At 42.6% G+C, this 21,568-nt stretch overlaps 1 protein-coding gene and 2 pseudogenes across 1 annotated transcript; 1 reads left to right on the forward strand and 2 right to left on the reverse strand.

The window, feature by feature from the left end:
- Nucleotides 1-838: 838 nt before the first annotated feature.
- Nucleotides 839-1,161, reverse strand: LOC123431310. The gene is made up of 2 exons (XM_045115132.1): nt 1,043-1,161; nt 839-953 (listed from the first exon to the last, which is right to left on the reverse strand). Exons 1-2 carry the CDS (start codon nt 1,159-1,161, stop codon nt 839-841), a joined length of 234 nt encoding a protein of 77 aa, XP_044971067.1.
- Nucleotides 1,162-6,561: 5,400 nt separating this feature from the next.
- Nucleotides 6,562-18,366, forward strand: LOC123428946 (annotated as a pseudogene).
- Nucleotides 18,367-19,896: 1,530 nt separating this feature from the next.
- On the reverse strand, nt 19,897-21,262 carry LOC123428947 (annotated as a pseudogene).
- Nucleotides 21,263-21,568: the final 306 nt, after the last annotated feature.

Raw genomic sequence — 21,568 nt, forward strand, 5'->3', positions numbered from 1 at the left:
CAATATACCTGGTGTATTGTTCGAAAACCAAGAATCCCTGCGAGGGCAAGATGAATCCCACATACCTCTTGAGCACTATCCAGATGCAACCTACACAAATAGAAAAGCCATAATTCTTTTCAGACAGTATTATGCTCAGATCAGCTACAGATTTTCTGTTCTCCCTGTCATTCAGCATACAGGTTGAAAAAATCAGCAAAGTTTCGGTACCCTATGATAGTAAATCAGTTATGTATACATCTAAAAGTACAACACAGATAAGCTATCAAACATTCATGGAAGATACTTCTATAGAGAACATTTGTTTCCAAAAACATGTCCCTGGATGTGTAATAAACTTTTTACAGTTATAGGCTCGTGCTTTAAGTCAGTCTAGACATGTTATGCCCAGCATTTTAACTTCACAGCAGCCTCTGAACATCCCATGTAACGAGAAATAGAATTCTGAGTGTGTGACGTACAAGATATTTGACTTCTTATCAACTATGCACTATGCAAGTTATTTTTAATTGTACACTAACTCTAAACATCCCATGTAGTAAGAAACAGTATTTTGAGTGTCTGACAAACAAGACATTACTTCTTATCAACTACTAGCTCCGTCCAGTGTCAAAAATACAAGATCATTTTTCACACGATCTTGTATTTTTGATAGTCCAAGGTACTAACAGGCAATACAAACAGCTCTGAATTTTGGCATTAGGCCCCAAAATTTATCACGCAATTCAGACCATACCAGTAAACAAATACTCCTATCAAAGATGCATGGTAGGTACAAGTAGCACTGACCTAACATCTCGGGAAGGCGAGCCGGCGCGCGCAAAGGGAGGAAAGGGGATCAGGAGTCCGACAGGAGCTGCGCCTGGTCCTCGCGGCAGCCCTCGTCCTGCAGCTGCTGCGCCTCCTTCTCCTTGGTGAGCAAGTGCGCCTCGTACCTCCGCAGCCTCTCCTCATTTTTGTCTGCGGGCGCAGCACACGACAAGACAGCGGGGGTGAGCACCGCGGCTTCGACCAAATCGCAGTAGGCTGGTGGGACGGGAGCCGTCGTACCTTGTAGGAGGTCTCGATGCGGTGCATGACGTAGAAGCCAAGGCCGCCGCCGAGGATGGTGTCTGCCATGATCCGCACGTACGCCCACCGCCGCGACCCGGGCGGCGCCATTGCTCCCTGACCTTGCTACGTCGCAGCCACCGCCCGTAGAGGTGGACGGGTCGTCCGGCTCGATGGAGATGGGGTGTCCGGAGCAGAGGAAGGGAGGGGGATCGGGAGGGCGGCGACTTGGGATGCGGCAGAAGACGGATCTAGCAGGGAGCAGCGCCGTGGTAGGTGGTGAATGGAGGTGGCGGCGGCGGCGATCTGTAGGGGGAGGAGGCGACCAGTGGCTGGGTAGGGTTCAGGAGGACGAGTAGTGGGTCTGCTAGTTTTCTTTTCTTCTTTTCTTCATATGGATGAATGGATGGATGGATGTGGGATTGCTAGCAATGGACGGTAGGATTTATGCCATGTCATCGATCCGTGGCATAAATGATTCCACCAATTAGAATCCAGCTTACGTAATTGTGTTTTTTTGTTTCTTTTATATTTTTATCTTTTTATTTCGGGTAAACACTCAACATATTAGCCTCATGTGGTATGCTTAAATGACCCAATATTTATGGACACATATTGGATTTAGATATTAGTCTGAGATACTAGTCCGTATAGATATTGAATTTAGGAAATATGGACCCATATTGTTGTCTCTAGTTGTATTTTTTGATTGCCTAAAAAGTATTGTACAATATTTATTATTTACCTCAAAAGAAATTTATATTTTTTGGTTGAGTGTTGTGAGTGGAAACACTATTCATTTAATTATGATAGTATTTGGCATTACTAAAAAATTCACCCACATATTTTTTGTTGTCATGTTTAAGTTTTTATTGTGTGAAACACCAAGTTAAGGTACCATATACCACCTTTCAAAACATTTATCTAAATAGGGTCTACACGTTATGAGATTAGCATGGGCTCATATATTTCATTTTGATAATTATAATGTATTTTTTAAAATATTTAAAATATTAAAATGAATAATTATAATTTATTGGTATTTATCTTATATAATTTACTTCATTCATATACGTATAAAATAAAATTTTGCTCTCAATACATGACACATAGGTAAAACTAATGAGGTGTCGTCCAGTCACCTCCACGCATATGTTTATGATCTTATATTTGGTCATGTAGCATTATAATATGATTATAAATAATTCTACACATCTTAATGACCATTTTGTGCAACAGGATCATGACCTAATGAACGCAAAAGATCATAACGTTATGTGCTTTGGACCCTCTTAGACTTGCCATGACTAATTTTAGAATTTTGGTCATGGATCAATGACCAATTAAACCACTGTCATTATTTTTGTTCATAATTGAGCGTTTTTCTTGTAGTGTATACATGTGTCGATACATAGACAACACACTATCCCTAATACTCCCTCCGTCTCGGTTTATAGGTCATCTTAGGTTGTGCACCGCAACCAAGACGGAGATGAAAACAAGAGAAATTAATGTTAACTTGCTAATTAATACCATTGGATGCAATGAATTGACCAATGCATGTCGTGCTAGTTAGTCTTAAGCCATTAAAAACATAAACGTCCCACGTCTCTTATTGGTTGAATCCTTTATTCAAGTCAAAAAACAAGAAACAAGGTGAAAGTTAATGCATCGTGCCTTAGTGTTTTGGGATTATTTGATTTTCGTAAGATGACTTATAAACCGAAACGGAGGGAGTAGGTCTCTAGTTGATTAGATCGGTCATCAAAGATGGTTAAGGTTTTCTAGGCATAGACAAGTGTTTTCACTTGATAACGGGATCACATCATTAGGAGAATGATGTGATGGATAAGATCCAAACTATGAATGTAGCATGTGATCGTGTTGTTTTATTGCTACTGTTTTTCTGCATGTCAAGTATATATTTCTATGACCATGAGATCATGTAACTCACTGGCATCGGAAGAATACCCTCTGTGTATCAAACGTCGCAACGTAACTGGGTGACTATCAACACTAGTAGAAAATGACTCATTTGTCCCGGTTCCGGAACCGGGACTAAAGGATCGGGACTGAAGCCCAAAACCTTTAGTCCCGGTTCGCTTACCAACCGGGACAAATGGGTCTACACGTGGCCGCTGCGGGGAACCCAGACAGGAGAAACTTTAGTCTTGGTTGGTAACACCAACCGGGACCAAATGGCATCCACGGGTCAGCATCTGACCGGAGCTGGGTTTTTTTAATTGGGGGGGGGGGGGGGGGGGTTGGGGGTTTTGGAGGGTTAATTTAGCGGTTTCATATTGTGTTAGATACCTAATAGAGAGAAGTGTCCTCTGTTTCTCCGTGCTTGATCAATGCTAGCTACTATACATATAGAAAAAACTTGACGCTAGCTAATAAAAAAAATGAAGGAAACCATTTACAATCCCTAACATCTTTTATAATATAACATACTTTACAATCTCTAACATCATCTACCTAAGAAAATGGATCGAGAATGTGCGCGCACTAATTGGGAAACTATGTATTTGTGCATCACGTGCATTGGTGTATGCCATCCAGTTCAATGTCAAATTGCAACTATACATTGAGCGAGAGTGTGGCATCCTCACGTCCAAGATGATGCAATTCTCTTTCTTGTTTGTTTGAGAGAGGATTTGACTTCAAGCAACTAAAGGGCGGTTTTGCTAAATTACTGGATGAGTTTAACGGAATATGTGGCTAGGATTATATACCCATTATACTCCATCCGTCACGGTTTAGAAGGCACTCTTGAAAATCTCTGGGACCAAGGTAGTTATCGATTGGTTGTGAGATGTAGCAGGTGTAGATCCTAATGCGCCTAATCAACTGAGAAAATACTAGTACTAATGATGAGGAGCAAATCGGGAGGGCGCATGCATGACTAGTACTAGTACTAATTAATAAGAGTAATTGCTTTCGCGCCTTAAACATTGTCTATTTTAAAAACGCACGCAACTTTAACTGTGTCTTCTAAACCGTGACGTAGGAAGTATAAGCGTAGCATTCTTTTCATTAAAGGATTAATTGTGAGTACTATCTTGTTGGACACGTATAGGTGTCTTTCTACCTTCACGGCGGGAGCTATGTAATCAAAGCACTGACAGCATGTATAAACGACACTCCAACTTGGTGGGTACCAGTACAAAGGAGAATTAGTATATAGCACTAGATCAACTGATCAAGCACCGACGGTAGTTGGCTGCATTGATCCTGCTAAGCAAGTTAAATTAAGCAAACAACTCCAAGAACCAAGATGATTACACGTGCTCGCTATGATCACCGCGTCGTTGACAAAACAAGCGAGAAAACCATCTGCATTCGATAAAGAAAAGAAACAGCAAGCCTGAGGCACGAGATGTCATCGTGGACATGGATGAAAATGGCTTTATGAAATGCCAGCATGCGGTCAAAAGATCAACCGATTTCACAGTTCAGCCCTAGAGTGTATAATAAGGGCACCACTAGCTAAGAATATATCCGTTGAAACGGGGCTATTTGTGCACCCACAAATCCCCTTGATTATAATAGAGGTTCAAATTTGATGAGTATTCTCCCCTTTCACAGTCAGCTCGCAATGCAGCTACTGTCTCGTTGTCAAAACGGCGTTCCTTAACGAGTTTCTTAAGGAAGAGTTGTATATGATGCAACCGGAAGGTTTTGACAATCCAAAGAATGCTAACAAAGTGTGCAAGCTTCAGCAATTCATTTATGGACTGGTGTAAGCATCTCGGAGTTGGAATCAGTGCTTTGATGAGCTGATCAAGGCGTTTGGGTTTGTACAAGTTTTTGAAGAAGCTTGTATTTACAAGAACGTGAGTGGGAGCTCTATAGCGTTTCTAATATTATATGTTGACGACATATTGCTGATTGGAAACAATGTAGAGTTTTGGAAAAAGCGTAAAAGATTATTTGAATAAAAGTTTTTTCAATGAAGGACCTAGGAGAAGCTGCTTACATATTGGGCATAAAGATCTATAGAGATAGGTCAAGGCACCTAATAGCTCTTTCACAAAGCACATATCTTGGTAAAGTATTGAAGAAGTTCAAAATGGAATAATCCAAGAAAGGATTCTTGCCTGTGTTACAAGGTATAAAGTTGAGTAAGACTCAATGTCCAGTAACTGCATATGATAGAGAAAAGATGACTGTCGTCCCCTATGCTTCAACCATAGGGTCTATCATGTATGCAATGTTGTGCACAAGACCGGATGTCAGCCTTGCCATAAGTATGGTAGGCAGGTTTCAAAGTGATCCAGGAGTGAAACACTGGGCGGCGGTCAAGAATATTCTGAAGTATCTGAAAAGGACTAAGGAAATGTTTCTCGTTTATGGAGTTGACGAAGAGCTCGTCGTAAAGGGTTACATCCATGCAAGATTTGACACCGATCCGGATGACTCTAAGTTTCAAACCGAATACGTATTTATTCTTAAACGGGGTGCGGTAAGCTGGTGCATTTCCAAGCAAAGCGTCATAGCTGATTCTACATGCGAAACGGAGTACATAGCTGCCTCAGAGGCGGTTAAGGAGGGTGTCTGGATGAAGCAGTTCATGTCAGATCTTGGAGTAGTGCCAAGTGCACTGCTCCAATCAATCTATTCTGTGACAACACTGGTGCCATTGCTCTAGCCAAGGAACCAAGGTTTCACAAGAGGACCAAACACATAAAGCGACGCTTCAACGTCATCCGCAATTACATCAAGGAGGAGGACATAAATATTTACAAAGTGCACACGGATCTGAATGTTGCAGATCCGCTGACTAAACCTCTTCCACGAGCAAAGCATGATCAACATCAGAACTGTATGGGTGTTAGATGCATTACATTGTAAATCACGTAGAGATGTGAGGCTAGATTATTGAATCTAGTTTAAGTGGGAGACTGTTGGAAATATGCCCTAGAGGCAATGATAAAATAGTTATTATTATATTTCTTTTTCCAAGATAATCATTTATTATCCATGCTATAATTGTATTGAAAGAAAACAAAAATGCATGTGTGGATATATATAGACAAAATAATGTCCCTAGTGAGCCTCTAGTTGACTAACCTAATAATTTTGTTAATACTGAAAAACATAGGGCATCATGAACCCGAGGAGTAATTCAACACAGTACAGGGAAGGCCGGTGATGATGGTACTGGTTCAAAACAGAGTCGTGTGCGGGACCAACCCGGACAACTCGGATGATTTCTATCAGGCCACTGTACGCTACGCTAATCTAATCGAGCCTTGAGAACGAGATACGCGGCTCCTATCGGGATATCGGCACGTGGGACAGCCTTGTTGAACTTGTTTTACCTTTCTCGAACGTCTTGTGCGAAGGATTCCGAGGATGCTTTGGGTTATCTCGAGGTTGAGGTTTTTCAATAGAAACCCGAAGTGATCACGGTTTTTCTGATCAAGGTCATTCCGTCACAACGTGTGGTAATTTATGATGAACTAGTTGAAGCAGGGTTCAATCTTTGAAAAAAACGTGCCTGCGGTTATGTGCTCTCTGTCGATCCACACGGTGCATGCGCTGCTTACTGCGGGGTGCGGGGGCTCGCGGTGCCATGAAGGCCCAGCTGCTCAGCTTCCTGGGCGCGCCGTCGGCGGCTGATCTGGCCGCCTTCGGGCGGCGCGTGGCGGAAACTGTCCTCGCCGACCAGGCGAACGACGACAGCGCACCCTGCGTGCTCTTCGGCGGCGGCGTCTGGCTCGACGCTTCCTGCGGCGCGCTGAAGAAAGCGTTCCGGGACGTTGCCACCAAGTCTTACAAATCCCAGGCTCGCACAGTCGACTTCGCCGACGATGAAAGTCTTACTCGTGATCCCAGGCCTACCCTTGTATCATACTGGTTCTTTAATTCGATTTCGTGGAATTTGTGCGTACCATTATATCCATTATATTACAAAAAAGAGATCTCTATTAAAATTTCATTTGTCAATATATATCTGCAGCCGGAGGAAGCAGTGGAGATTATGAACGACTGGGTGAAAAAGGCCACAAACAGCCTCATCACCACCATCTTTTCTCCGAGCGACATCAACGCTGACACCGCCCTTGTGGTCGCTAACGCGGTCTACTTCAAGGGCCTGTGGCGCAATCCGTTCAAGTGTGTGGACACATCGTCCGGCAAGTTTCACCTTCTCGACGGTAGCTGCGTCACGGCAAAGTTCATGTGGAAGGGTCCTCAATCACAGTTTATCTCTTGTGTGGACGGTTTCAAGGTGCTCAAGCTCCCGTATCGGGGCCCATGGAAACCTGAGGCAGATGCCGACGCAGCTCCTCTCAAGCGTCGCCGCGGTCGAGGCGCTGCTGCAGCTGTCGATGCTGATAACACTCAGTTCAACATGTTTTTCTTCCTCCCGGACGAACAACGCGGCATCACCAACATGGTGGACATGATTACCGCTGCGCCAAGTTACCTGCTAAAGCACGCAGCAGACGAGGCATGCGATGGCTCGTGCAGCACATCAAGCAATGCTCGAAGCGCTCGATCAAGCGTCGCCCGCTCCTTCTTCTTCTTCTTCTCCTTCTTCTCCTTCTTCTTCTCCTTCTTCTTCTTCTCCTCTTCCTTCTCCTTCTCCTCCTCCTCCTCCTCCTCCTCCTTTTTCTTCTTCTTCTCCTCTTCCTTCTCCTTCTCCTCCTCCTCCTCCTTCTTTTACTTCTTCTTCTCTTTCTCTTCTCCTATAGTTAGCTAGGGTTCCACCGAAATGACATAATTAGCTTAGTTAGCTCCTAAATGGTCTATACTTAGCTAATTTCTCTCCGAAATAACCTATATATACACTACTTCATCTAGTATTATTTTTCTAACTTTCTTATTTGTCATTTTGCAGATTACCTTCACTTCACGGGAAGCTTGGTTGATGGAATGCTTGAAGATTATTTCTTGTACCATGGGTTGTAGTGAAACTATTGTAGTATATGAATATATGAAACTTTGTATGCACGTGGATGAAACTGGTGTAATATATGGTTTGGTACGGATGTAACTTCCATAATATGTATGCACTATGGATGAGAGTTATTTTAATATGGTTATGAGTACGGAAAGAAATTTATTTATGTCAAATATATATATATATATCCTGATTATTGTTAAAAATGCTGGATATAACAAAAAATAAATAAAAAAGGGGCTGGTTCCCCTCTTTGCCGTCTGCCCCCACATGGCAAAGGGGGGGAGGCAGACGGCAAAGAGGGAATCTGCCCCCTCTCTCTCCCCTCTTTGTCGTCTGCCCCCACATGGCAAAGGGGGGAGGCAGACGGCCAAGAGGGAATCAGCCCCCTCTCTCTCCCCTCTTTGCCGTCTGCCCCCACATGGCAAAGGGGGGGAGGCAGACGGCAAAGAGGGAATCAGCCCCCTCTCTCTCCCCTCTTTGCCGTCTGCCCCCACATGGCAAAGGGGGGGAGGCAGACGGCAAAGAGGGAATCAGCCCCCTCTCTCTCCCCTCTTTGCCGTCTGCCCCACATGGCAAAGGGGGGGAGGCAGACGGCAAAGAGGGAATCTGCCCCCTCTCTCTCCCCTCTTTGCCGTCTGCCCCCACATGGCAAAGGGGGGGAGGCAGACGGCAAAGAGAGGAGACATGCCGTTAACACTTAACGGGGACGTTGCAATATATGTCGTCCCACTTATTTTGCCGTCTGCCCCCTCATGGCAAAGATTCTTTGCCGTCCGCTTTGTGAAAGCAGACGGCAAAGAGCCTCTTCACCGGATTTTTTTTACCGTCTACTTTGCCATGAGGGGGCAGACGGCAAAGCCTTTGCCGTCCGTGGTTGCCCCCTTTGCCGTCCGCCTTGGCAGACGGCAAATTTCTGAATTTCAGTAGTGTTATGCACTAGGGGAAGTAGGAGTAGCGACCATCATCGACGGTTGAAAAATCAGGTGAGCTAGTGTCCACCATATATGAGAGAAGAAGAATGTCGTCTCTTATTGTGGGGCTCGCTTCTACTTCCAAAGAGATTGTCCATTTTGTACACGAAGTGCATCCAGTTTTTAACGTAACCCTCTCAACTTTCTCGCACATGCTATGTGGGTGAAATGATGATAGCATGCCAACTTTCAACATTTTCAGAGTTCATTTGTAGTGCTTTTCAATTTCAGGGTCAACTAGCTCAAAAAAAAAAGTAAATGCACGAAGAATAGCAAATGAAGTCAGAAATTGTTGAAATTTTGTGATGTGCCTTTGAATGGTGCATTTTGAACACACAAAAAGTATGGAGTTCAAATAACTTCAAAAAAATGAAATCCCTTTGTAAGAGATGAGTTCTCGTTCGAAACGCTGATACTTCGAGAGAGATTGTCCGTTTTGTACACGAAGTGCATCCAGTTTTTGTCGTAGCCCTCTCAACTTTTTAACACATGCTATGTGGGTGAAATGATGATAGCATGCCAACTTTCAACATTTTCAAAGTTCATTTGTAGTGCTTTTCAATTTCAGGGTCAACTAGCTCAAAAAGAATAAGTAAATGCACGAAGAATACCAAATGAAGTCAGAAATTGTTGAAATTTTGTGATGTGCCTTTGAATGGTGCATTTTGAACACACAAAAAGTATGGAGTTCAAATAACTTCAAAAAAATGAAATCCCTTAATAAGAGATGAGTTCTCGTTCGAAACCCTGATACTTCGAGAGAGATTGTCCGTTTTGTACACGAAGTGCATCCAGTTTTTGTCGTAGCCCTCTCAAATTTTTAACACATGCTATGTGGGTGAAATTATGATAGCATGCTAACTTTCAACATTTTTAGAGTTCATTTGTAGTGCTTTTCAATTTCAGGGTCAACTAGCTCAAAAAAAAGTAAATGCACGAACAATACCAAATGAAGTCAGAAATTGTTGAAATTTTGTGATGTGCCTTTGAATGGTGCATTTTGAACACACAAAAAGTATGGAGTTCAAATAAGTTCAAAAAATGAAATCCCTTTGTAAGAGATGAGTTCTCGTTCGAAACACTGATACTTCGAGAGAGATTGTCCGTTTTATACACGAAGTGCATCCAGTTTTTGTCGTAGCCCTCTCAACTTTTTAACACATGCTATGTGGGTGAAATGATGATGGCATGCCAACTTTCAACATTTTCAGAGTTCATTTGTAGTGCTTTTCAATTTCAGGGTCAACTAGCTCGAAAAAAAATAAGTAAATGCACGAAGAATACCAAATGAAGTCAGAAATTGTTGAAATTTTGTGATGTGCCTTTGAATTGTGCATTTTGAACACACAAAAAGTATGGAGTGCAAATAAGTTCAAAAAATGAAATCCCTTTGTAAGAGATGAGTTCTCGTTCGAAACGTTGATACTTCGAGAGAGATTGTCCGTTTTGTACACGGAGTGCATCCAGTTTTTGTCGTAGCCCTCTCAACTTTTTGACACATTCTATGTGGGTGAAATGATGATAGCATGCCAACTTTCAACATTTTCAGAGTTCATTTGTAGTTCTTTTCAATTTCAAGGTCAACTAGCTCAAAAAATAAGTAAATGCACGAAGAATACCAAATGAAGTCAGAAATTGTTGAAATTTTGTGATGTGCCTTTGAATGGTGCATTTTGAACACACAAAAAGTATGGAGTTCAAATAAGTTCAGAAAAATAAAATCCCTTTGTAAGAGATGAGTTCTCGTTCGAAACGCTGATACTTCGAGAGAGATTGTCCGTTTTGTACACGAAGTGCATCCAGTTTTTGTCGTAGCCCTCTCAACTTTTTAACACATGCTATGTGGGTGAAATGATGATAGCATGCCAACTTTCAACATTTTCAGAGTTCATTTGTAGTGCTTTTCAATTTCAGGGTCAACTAGCTCAAAAAAAAAAAGTAAATGCACGAAGAATAGCAAATGAAGTCAGAAATTGTTGAAATTTTGTGATGTGCCTTTGAATGGTGCATTTTGAACACACAAAAAGTATGGAGTTCAAATAACTTCAAAAAAATGAAATCCCTTTGTAAGAGATGAGTTCTCGTTCGAAACGCTGATACTTCGAGAGAGATTGTCCGTTTTGTACACGAAGTGCATCCAGTTTTTGTCGTAGCCCTCTCAACTTTTTAACACATGCTATGTGGGTGAAATGATGATAGCATGCCAACTTTCAACATTTTCAAAGTTCATTTGTAGTGCTTTTCAATTTCAGGGTCAACTAGCTCAAAAAGAATAAGTAAATGCACGAAGAATACCAAATGAAGTCAGAAATTGTTGAAATTTTGTGATGTGCCTTTGAATGGTGCATTTTGAACACACAAAAAGTATGGAGTTCAAATAACTTCAAAAAAATGAAATCCCTTAATAAGAGATGAGTTCTCGTTCGAAACCCTGATACTTCGAGAGAGATTGTCCGTTTTGTACACGAAGTGCATCCAGTTTTTGTCGTAGCCCTCTCAAATTTTTAACACATGCTATGTGGGTGAAATTATGATAGCATGCTAACTTTCAACATTTTTAGAGTTCATTTGTAGTGCTTTTCAATTTCAGGGTCAACTAGCTCAAAAAAAAGTAAATGCACGAACAATACCAAATGAAGTCAGAAATTGTTGAAATTTTGTGATGTGCCTTTGAATGGTGCATTTTGAACACACAAAAAGTATGGAGTTCAAATAAGTTCAAAAAATGAAATCCCTTTGTAAGAGATGAGTTCTCGTTCGAAACACTGATACTTCGAGAGAGATTGTCCGTTTTATACACGAAGTGCATCCAGTTTTTGTCGTAGCCCTCTCAACTTTTTAACACATGCTATGTGGGTGAAATGATGATGGCATGCCAACTTTCAACATTTTCAGAGTTCATTTGTAGTGCTTTTCAATTTCAGGGTCAACTAGCTCGAAAAAAAATAAGTAAATGCACGAAGAATACCAAATGAAGTCAGAAATTGTTGAAATTTTGTGATGTGCCTTTGAATTGTGCATTTTGAACACACAAAAAGTATGGAGTGCAAATAAGTTCAAAAAATGAAATCCCTTTGTAAGAGATGAGTTCTCGTTCGAAACGTTGATACTTCGAGAGAGATTGTCCGTTTTGTACACGGAGTGCATCCAGTTTTTGTCGTAGCCCTCTCAACTTTTTGACACATTCTATGTGGGTGAAATGATGATAGCATGCCAACTTTCAACATTTTCAGAGTTCATTTGTAGTTCTTTTCAATTTCAAGGTCAACTAGCTCAAAAAATAAGTAAATGCACGAAGAATACCAAATGAAGTCAGAAATTGTTGAAATTTTGTGATGTGCCTTTGAATGGTGCATTTTGAACACACAAAAAGTATGGAGTTCAAATAAGTTCAGAAAAATAAAATCCCTTTGTAAGAGATGAGTTCTCGTTCGAAACGCTGATACTTCGAGAGAGATTGTCCGTTTTGTACACGAAGTGCATCCAGTTTTTGTCGTAGCCCTCTCAACTTTTTAACACATGCTATGTGGGTGAAATGATGATAGCATGCCAACTTTCAACATTTTCAGAGTTCATTTGTAGTGCTTTTCAATTTCAGGGTCAACTAGCTAAAAAAAAATAAGTTAATAGTTTGGATAGTCAAAATAATTACTTTTGAAAATTGAAAATAGTTTTGCATTATTTATTCAATTTCAAACACTTTTCATTATCATAGTTTTGTCAAATTCTCAAAGATGCAAAAATAATTTTAATAAACATAGTTTTTAATTGAAAATAGGAAAATAGTTAATAGTTTGGCTAGTCAAAATAATTACTTTTGAAAATAGAAAATAGTTTTGCATTATTTATTCAATTTCAAACACTTTTCATTATCATAGTTTTGTCAAATTCTCAAATATGCAAAAAGAATTTTAATAAACATAGTTTTTAATTGAAAATAACAAAATAGTTAATAGTTTGGATAGTCAAAATAATTACTTTTGAAAATAGAAAATAGTTTTGCATTATTTATTCAATTTCAAACACTTTTCATTATCATAGTTTTGTCAAATTCTCAAATATGGAATAAGAATTTTAATAAACATAGTTTTTAATTGAAAATAACAAAATAGTTAATAGTTTGGATAGTCAAAATAATTACTTTCGAAAATAGAAAATAGTTTTGAATTATTTATTCAATTTCAAACACTATTCATTATCATAGTTTTGTCAAATTCTCAAATATGGAATAAGACTTTTAATAAACATAGTTTTTAATTGAAAATAACAAAATAGTTAATAGTTTGGATAGTCAAAATAATTACTTTCGAAAATAGAAAATAGTTTTGAATTATTTATTCAATTTCAAACACTTTTCATTATCATAGTTTTGTCAAATTCTCAAATATGCAAAAAGAATTTTTAATAAACATAGTTTTTAATTGAAAATAACAAAATAGATAATAGTTTGGATAGTCAAAATAATTAATTTTGAAAATAGAAAAAAATTGAAACTATATGAGAATTTATAGAGAAAATTCAACCTAAATTCAAAGTGAAATCACTTTGAATTCAGGTTGAATTTTCTCCATAATTTCGAATATAGTTTCAATTTTCAATGAGTTTAGGCCCGTAAGCCTGTTTTAGAGAGGAGCTCGATGGAGAAGCTGCAACGGGGCTTATAAACAAGTGTTAGTCCCGCTTGCTGGGCAAGGTGGGACTAAACTTATCGTGCAGCCGAGGAGGGGCTTTAGTCCCGGATGGAGCCACGCGCCGGGACTAAAGACCCCCTTTAGTCTCGGGTGGAGCCACGCACCGGGAGTAAAGGCCCCTGCTTCCCGCCTTCTGGTCTGCCCGAAAAAGGGCCTTTAGTCCCGGGTCGTGGCTCCACCCGGGACTAAAGGGGGTCTTTAGTCCCGGTTCGAGCCACGCACCGGGACTAAAGATCCACCTATATAAGCGGGACTTCAAAAAATTCCAAACCAAATCGTCCATTTCTCTTCTTCTTGCTCTCGTTCTCTTGCCCGGTGCGGCACAACGACGAACTCGACGACGCCGTCAGGCTGCCCGCTGTCCTGCTCGCCGCCGTCTGCCGTCCTCCTCGCCGTTGCCGTCGTCCTCCTCGCTACCGCCGTCCTCCTCGCCGCGCGCCGCCGTCCTCCTCGCCGCGCGCCGCGCTGTCCTCCTCGCCACGCGCCGTCGACACCTCCGGCCGGTAAGGCCCCCGCCCCCTCCTCCCCAACACTCCGGCCAGTAGAAGAAAAGAAGAAAAAGGAGAAGAAAAGAAGAAAAAGGAGCAGAAAAGAAGAAAAAGGAGAAGAAAGGAAGACAAAGGGAAGAAAAGAAGAAAAAGATTTTTTTTGTCATCTAATTCCTATTGTTATTAGGTTTGTGCTAGATTATTAGGGTTAGTAATATTTAGAATTAGGAAAAGGGAAAATAAGAAGAGGAGGAGAAGAAAAGAAGAAAAAGGAGAATAAGAAGAGGAGGAGAGGACAAGAAGAGGAAAAATAGAAGAAGAGGAGAAGTAGAAGAAGAGAAAAAATTAGAAGAGGAGGAGACGAGAAGTAGAAGAAGAGAAGAGGAGAAGTAGTAGAAGAAGAGGAGAAGTAGAAGTTGAAGAAGAAGTAGAAGAAGAGGAGAAATAGAAGAAGAGAAAAAATTAGTGTAGGGTTACAAGAAGAAGAAATATTGTATAGTGTATATGCTTAAGTGTTCATAGTGTTTCTTAGATTATTGCTTAATTTTGCTATTGTATATGCTTAAGTGTTAATAGTTTAATTTTGCTATTGTATATGCTTAAGTGTTAATAGTTTATTTTTAGCAAGAAAATTAATAGAACTAGTTTATTTTTTTAGTTCATTTTACGATGCCTATCCCGCATCCTCGTCGTCGACTCGGCGGAGGACACCTGCTTGATCAGAGGGGCCCTGTCCGGGACTGGGCTCCGCCCGGCTGGTATTGGGAGGTGCTACCTTCCGGGGGGCGTAGGTTGGTGAGGAGCCAGCCCGTCGTTGACCCGATCCTTGTTTGGTGGCGGTCGCGTGGGCCAGTGAGGGTTCCGAGGCTTCCGGACACCGCGGAGGTGGTACGTCACTTGTTAGCGAGGAGGATGAGCACGTCCGTCGCTACATGGTTGCGTTGGAGGGCAGGTTCGAGCATACCTGGCAGGTTCTTCGGGGATCTCACTGGAGCTATGATCCTGTGATGGTTCCTTCTCTTTGGGTGTCCACCGCCCGCGCCGATACCCGTCGGGCGCTACGGTTCTAGATGTATCAGTGATGCTATATGTATGATAGTATTCGAGGAGTATTAGTGATAATATTCGACGATGGTTGGACAAAAGAGATGATGTATTTGCTTAAATTGAATGCATGCTAATTTGAATACTACTTTATTTTATGATTTGGTTTTGCTTATTGAATGCTCAAATTGGAAAAGTACTCCTACTTTGAATACTATGCAGAAATCTAGGAGTCCCGGGTGGAGCCATGACCCGGGACTAAAGTTGTTTTGGAACGGAGTTCCTGATAGAATAATTCTTTTTTGGTACAAAGGTTAAGAGAATCCGTTTTTTCCAGAACTATGGATCCACATATTAGGAACCTCGAAGAGGAAGAACTTCTCGAAGATATAATCAAAGACGGCCCCGACGTTGAACCAGCTGAATCTCCGTCATCATATCTAAACCCCGACGTTGGAATGGAGGTCGAGCGACACGAAGATGAAGCCGATGGGGCAGGAGATAGGTCCAATGACGGAGAAGGTGATAGCTCCACTGATGGAGAAGCCGGTGGAGAAGCCGGTGAAGAAATAATAAAGTCCGGCGAGGTATACATATGAAGTTCGACAATCACTTGTAATATGTGAAAAATATTGGAGATAGCTCTATATTGTATACATATACATTCATTTGACGAATATTTCTCCCTCTTAGGCCTCCACATCGAGCAAAACTACGAAACGAGGCCCGACTAGAAAGTTGGATGCACGGACGCATTACACCTTTGAGGTGATATTGCCTACGGGCGAACCCAAGCTTCCTAAGAATGCTGCTGACACATTCAAGAAGCAATGCGGAGTTCTCATTAGGGATCACGTCTCGATCAGCGTTCGGGAGTGGAACAAGCGCAAAGGGCAGCCGATAGTGACTATGTCGCCGAAAGGTACAAAGATAATCTTTGGAATGATTTCATGTCACATTTCAACCTGCTAGAATGTGAGAATGAAGACGCCGCAGACAAACTGAGGGCCAAAGTCAAGCAGTGGACTCTAAAGAAGATGGCCGAACTGTTCCGTAGCTGGAAGAAAAAGCTATGGAAAAACTATCTGAAGACAAAGAAAGTGCCAGTATTCGAGGGGTATCTAGCCAAGCAGGCGAATCAGTGGAAAGCATTTCAAGAGTACAAGGAGTCAGAAGATGCCCAGGCATTATCAGAAAAGAAAAGATAAATGCCGACAAGAAGAAATATCACCACAAGCTGGGGCCAGGGGGCTATGAGACTGCCATCCCAAAGTGGGATAAGAAAGAGCAAGATCTGTTAGATAAAAGCATCGGACCTGAACCACTCCGTGATGAGTGGGAATTGAGAGCAAGAAATTGGTTCCTTGCGCATGGTGGGTCGTATGATGAAAAAACAGGGGACCTCATTTGAAGTGATGGTCTTAGGATACCCAGGGAGAATTGGAAAAGGATAGTGAAAGAAATTAAGGAGGGAAAAAGAAAGTTCACTGCAGATAGAGAGAAAGATTTGCTCACACTGGTCCTCGGCAATGACGAACATGGAGGACGAACGCGAGGCTTCGATCCTTCTTACCCGTGGTGGTTTGGGTTTGCCAGAGACCAAGACACTTACAGAAGCGGAGAGAGAGCAAAGAAGCGGCAGCAGGATGAGGAGAATGACATGTTCAACCAGTTGCTTGCCAGGATTAACGAGCAACAGAAGCAGATTGATGCGCTTAGAGGAGTACCGCGCCAGGAAGATCCTACACTTGATATTACCGGCGCCCCATCTAAGCGGAAAAGTAGCGTGGCTGAATCTGAGGCCCCGCCCGACGATGCACGAAGAATGATAGAGGGCGGTCCCGGCTACCCCGTGGATGGAATCAAGGAGTCAACATCATGTGAACTCCATCAGAAATTCAAGAACATATCCATGAAGGTGGCCGTCGGACAAGATTTACCTTCTGGCCCTGATGCACGCTGGCATGGCCGTGAGATTCCAGCTCGCTTTGCTAAAGTCGGGGTGGATGAAATCCTAGCGGGGTTTCATGATATCGAGCTCGACATAGCTGGACCCCAAGATGAGAGGACACTCGAAGTATTGGGTGGAGTCATCCTATGTGACAAGAACTACATCAAGCTTCCAGGCTCGGCCCCAAGGACAACACCGCCTCCGAGTCGTCGCAGGTCACCTACACCTCCATTACCTCCAAGCCCTCCACATGACATCGGCCAGCACAACACGAGTCCATCTCGATCATCGCTGCTGGACTTGGGTCGTCCGTCTCCGCCGCCGCCCGCACAGGATACTAAGCGGAAGCGTGCCACCAAGAACGCTCCGCCGACGATTTCTAAGCGACGGAGCCCCCCAAAGCACAAACGGTCGCCCCTCCCAAAGGTACCTCATGCTAATCTTCCTATCAGACCTTATGATCGTACCCCCGAGGAAAAAGCCAGGATAGCAAAGGAACATCATGATGCGCAGATGAAAAAGAAGGAACCCGAGCCCCGCCCGGAATACACCGAGAAGCAAATAGCATGGGCAAAATACTTCACGACCCTTCCATCACAGTATGACTTACACCATAAGCCTGATGACTATACACGCACATTGCAGAAGGAATTGAAAAAGAGCAGATCACGTGCAAGTGCAAGTGGGAGCAAATCAAGTTCAACTACAAGCAAGAAAAAATCAGACGTTCCTCAGCTTGGACAACAGGCCAAACCGTCGATCCCACCCCTCAAGGTGTTAACCGAGAATGTTCCCCCTCCAGTGCAGGGCCAAGATTTTGAAATAGCAAAGGACTGGGCGGCTCAATGGGGTGTCTCGGTTGAAGATGTTCTGGCTTCCCAAGACGACAGGTTACCCAAGGCTGTGGTAGCCCCTAAGCCACAGTTTGTCATGGGAGAGCCTTTGGTTAGCAAAGATGACCTCCCAACAAATATGCGCTACTTGCATACATGGTACTTAAGTGAATCAAAGAATGAGAGAACGATGATCGTGCTGAGTGTCCCACGGGAGTACTACGGCCGCCCCGAAGAAATCTATATCGACTTTGATGAACTCTTCCAGATGTACAATGGCGACGCCCTCGACAAATCGCTTATGAGTTGCTATTGTCTGTAAGTTTTTCAATTTGTTGTCTACATATAACTTGTTTAGTTATTTCAATTCATTGTCTATACATAACTTGTACTCTATTATGCAGAATGAAGATTCTGGATTATAAAAGTAATAGCATCCTAAATATTGGGTTTATTGACCCAAATAAAATACATATAGTGACGCTAACTGATAAACCCAAGGAGACGGAGGAAAACCTTCTAAGGTTTCTAATAGATCAAAAAAATTTGTGACCACATATTGTTTCCATACAACTTCAGGTGAGGGTCTTTACTCTGTTCTGTCCATTCACTTATAAGTGTAATTGATAAGTTACTCACACACACACACATATATATATATATATACATGTGCAGTTTCCATTGGATTCTGTTGGACATTCAAATTGATAAGGGAAGAGTTGATGCCTTCGACCCATTATCGAGACCCTTGGAACAGTTCCAAAGCCTCAAGGACATGCTCCAAGGGTAATTTCAATTATTCTTGCGCTCTATCGGTCTCTTTCGATGATTTTCTGATATATCAATTAATGAAAAACTTAGCAAATCATTATCCTTGTCGGGCAGGGTTTGAAAGCGGTTCAAGTGCGTGACTCTCGGTAACTTACCTGAGAAGCTGACCTTTAGAGCGGCTTAGGTAAGTAGTAGTATGATATACTTCTACTTTCAATACATTTATGATGCTAGATTATTATTTTGATTATATATATTCTATTCTCGTAAAGTGCGACCAGCAGCCACGGGGAACGCATCTATGCGGATACTATGTTTGCGAGACCATTCGCACGTTTACCTGTGAGCACAAGGATCACAGATTCGACGTAAGCAATGAACATTCACACCTTTATTTTTACCCGTCATTCTTTGTTATCATGATTGATATTCATATTCATCTCCTATTCTTATATAGTACACGGCCATGAGGACGAAGGTTCTACCAGAGCAACGCGCGATTGCTGTTGCAGAGGAGCTTGCGACCTTTCTGAGGACGGAAGCTATAGATGACAAAGGACGATTTAGTGTAGCTAGGGGCCATTACTGATGTTCGTCCATGTAATCAAATAGACGGGTTCTAGTCCCGATAATTTAGATCTCCATATAATTGTATATATATGCTCGCTTGTAAGATAAGTTAATCTTATATATATATATATATGCATAATTATTTCTATTTAAATTATATGAAAACTAATTCCCGAACACCAAACGAGACATCACGTTAATCTCCCGAACACCTAAACCCTAAAACCCAAAAATAATTTCATTCAAAAAAAAAACCCCAAAAATAAGCAAAATCTGAAACTCTTTAGTCCCGGCCCGTGTAACGAACCGGGACTAAAGGTCCTGCCCCTGGGGGCGCTACGAGGCGTCCACGTGGAGCACCTTTAGTCCCGGCTTGTAACAGGGCCGGGACTAAAGGCCTAGCCTTTAGTCCCGTCCTTTAATCCCGGTTGGTGAACCGGAACTAAAGCCCCTTACGGACCGGGGCTAAAGTCCCAGTTCCCACTAGTGATGCTAGATAATTACTTGAAGCAAGCATATAAGAAGCCACATGAGGAACCTATCTAAGCACAAAAGCTAAGCTCCTTAGCTCTTATTGAATGGCACTGAAAACACACGCAAGGTGGAATGGGATCTCAAGCTGATGCCGCGGGGTTAGAAGTAGGCCCCTCAGGGCCATGAATGTTAGCCCAGAAGCAGCTGCACTTGCGAATCTCGCTATTCTTTCTGAACTCACTCGGCAAGTGCGCCATCTTCCTCATGGAGGTGCCGAACTGGGAAAAGAACCACTCTTGGTCCCGCGCAAAACCGTTGAGCAACCCTCTGATGTATGGGTCACGTATGAGCGCCATGTCGGCACCCCTTTCCCCTCAATGAGGTTATTGTAGTACTTGTTGTCGAACTCGTTAGGGGTGGTCACGTAAAGCCGGTTCGGGTCTTTGGCACACGAATGCTGGAGCTCGCGGACAAACTCAGCATTCTTCCCGAAGTGGTACTTGACGCTTGACCTCCCAATGGTGTGCGCGCCATATAGAGCCACGACGTCGGTCTTGTCAAAACCACGACTCTCGAAAAGTTTGAGGATCTGGGTGGCATTGAAGTCGGGCCCTGGCAATTCCTCGACTTTGTCTCTCGCTGCCGGCCCGCGGCTATCCAGCAGATCGAGCGGCACTTCATAGCCTGGCACCTTAACGTGCATCGCGGCCTCGCGTGTGGCAAGGTTCATGATGTCGGTGCAGCAGATTGGGTCCGTAATCCTCTTGCACCTTGACACGGATGTTCTCGATAAGATTCAATGCGCTCCTCCGGTGTTCTGAGGCATGTTCAGCTCGCTCCACAACTTGTCAAACAGTAGAAGCGACGCATCGCAGCCCTGTGGTACATAGTATTTGTGGTTACATATCCATAAATTCGTGGATCCGTCCATCAAAGTTAACTGAAATTCTATTATGTCTAAATACACTCAGAAAATGTCCAACAAAAAATACACTCTGAAAAGTGAAACTTGTGTACTTTTCACCAGACTCAACTGATATAAATCAACTTGGACATAAAGGAGTTCTAGTTATCTTAGGATTAGCAAAACTGTGTGCCCGGACATAATCGTGATCCTCCTGAAATCAACATTTTAGTTTTTACCTGGCCGCCAATTCAGTCGCTTGAAACTGATAACACAACCAGCATCCTGTCCAGCTTAACCGCAGAACACTCTCCAAGCTATGCCCTTAACAAGTAATAAAAAGTAGATAAGGTTATGTACCTGTGGGATGCAGTCATGGAACAACACCCGGAGGAGGCCGGCGACAACACCGATATTCTGCTTGATTGCTTCCTCCATGACGTCGTGCACCATCTGCCGCAGGGTCGGAAATAGTTCGGTCAACTCGAATGGCAAATTTTCTGGAAATTTTCATCTGCATTATCAAAAGATTTTTCTCACCTTCATTTTGGTGGCATGTTTTATGACATTCGGTTAGTACGCTGCCTTCTCAACGCCGCCATAATGCTACCTTAGATTGCGATGTACACCGTGGGGAGTTTGTGAGTGAGGGTGTGGCTTCCTCACATTGAAGATGCTGCCATTTTGTAACGGACACGGCTGGCTTGTTGGCTTTTGATCCCGTAGACCAAATCTAGCGGAAGCTATACACGAACGTGGAAAGCTAGCCAGCCAACCAAGCAAGCAGCTTGATGGATGTAGCAATACACGCACGTATACACAGCTTGCGATCAATTGATCGATCGTCTCGACGGCTCGGAACTTAACTCAGCGACTTAAGCTAGATAGATGAAATACTTTGTATTGCT

This window comes from Hordeum vulgare, chromosome 2H (genome assembly GCF_904849725.1).
Source record: "Hordeum vulgare subsp. vulgare chromosome 2H, MorexV3_pseudomolecules_assembly, whole genome shotgun sequence".
Classification (NCBI taxonomy): domain Eukaryota; kingdom Viridiplantae; phylum Streptophyta; class Magnoliopsida; order Poales; family Poaceae; genus Hordeum; species Hordeum vulgare.

Excerpts from the sequence above, each read along its gene's own strand:
- LOC123431310 (XM_045115132.1), bottom strand. The coding sequence starts at position 1,161 with ATGGCGCCGCCCGGGTCGCGGCGGTGGGCGTACGTGCGGATCATGGCA. Across the intron at positions 954-1,042 it reads ACCTCCTACAAGGTACGACG|TGAGGAGAGGCTGCGGAGGT; the intron begins GCTCCCGTCCCA and ends CGCAGACAAAAA.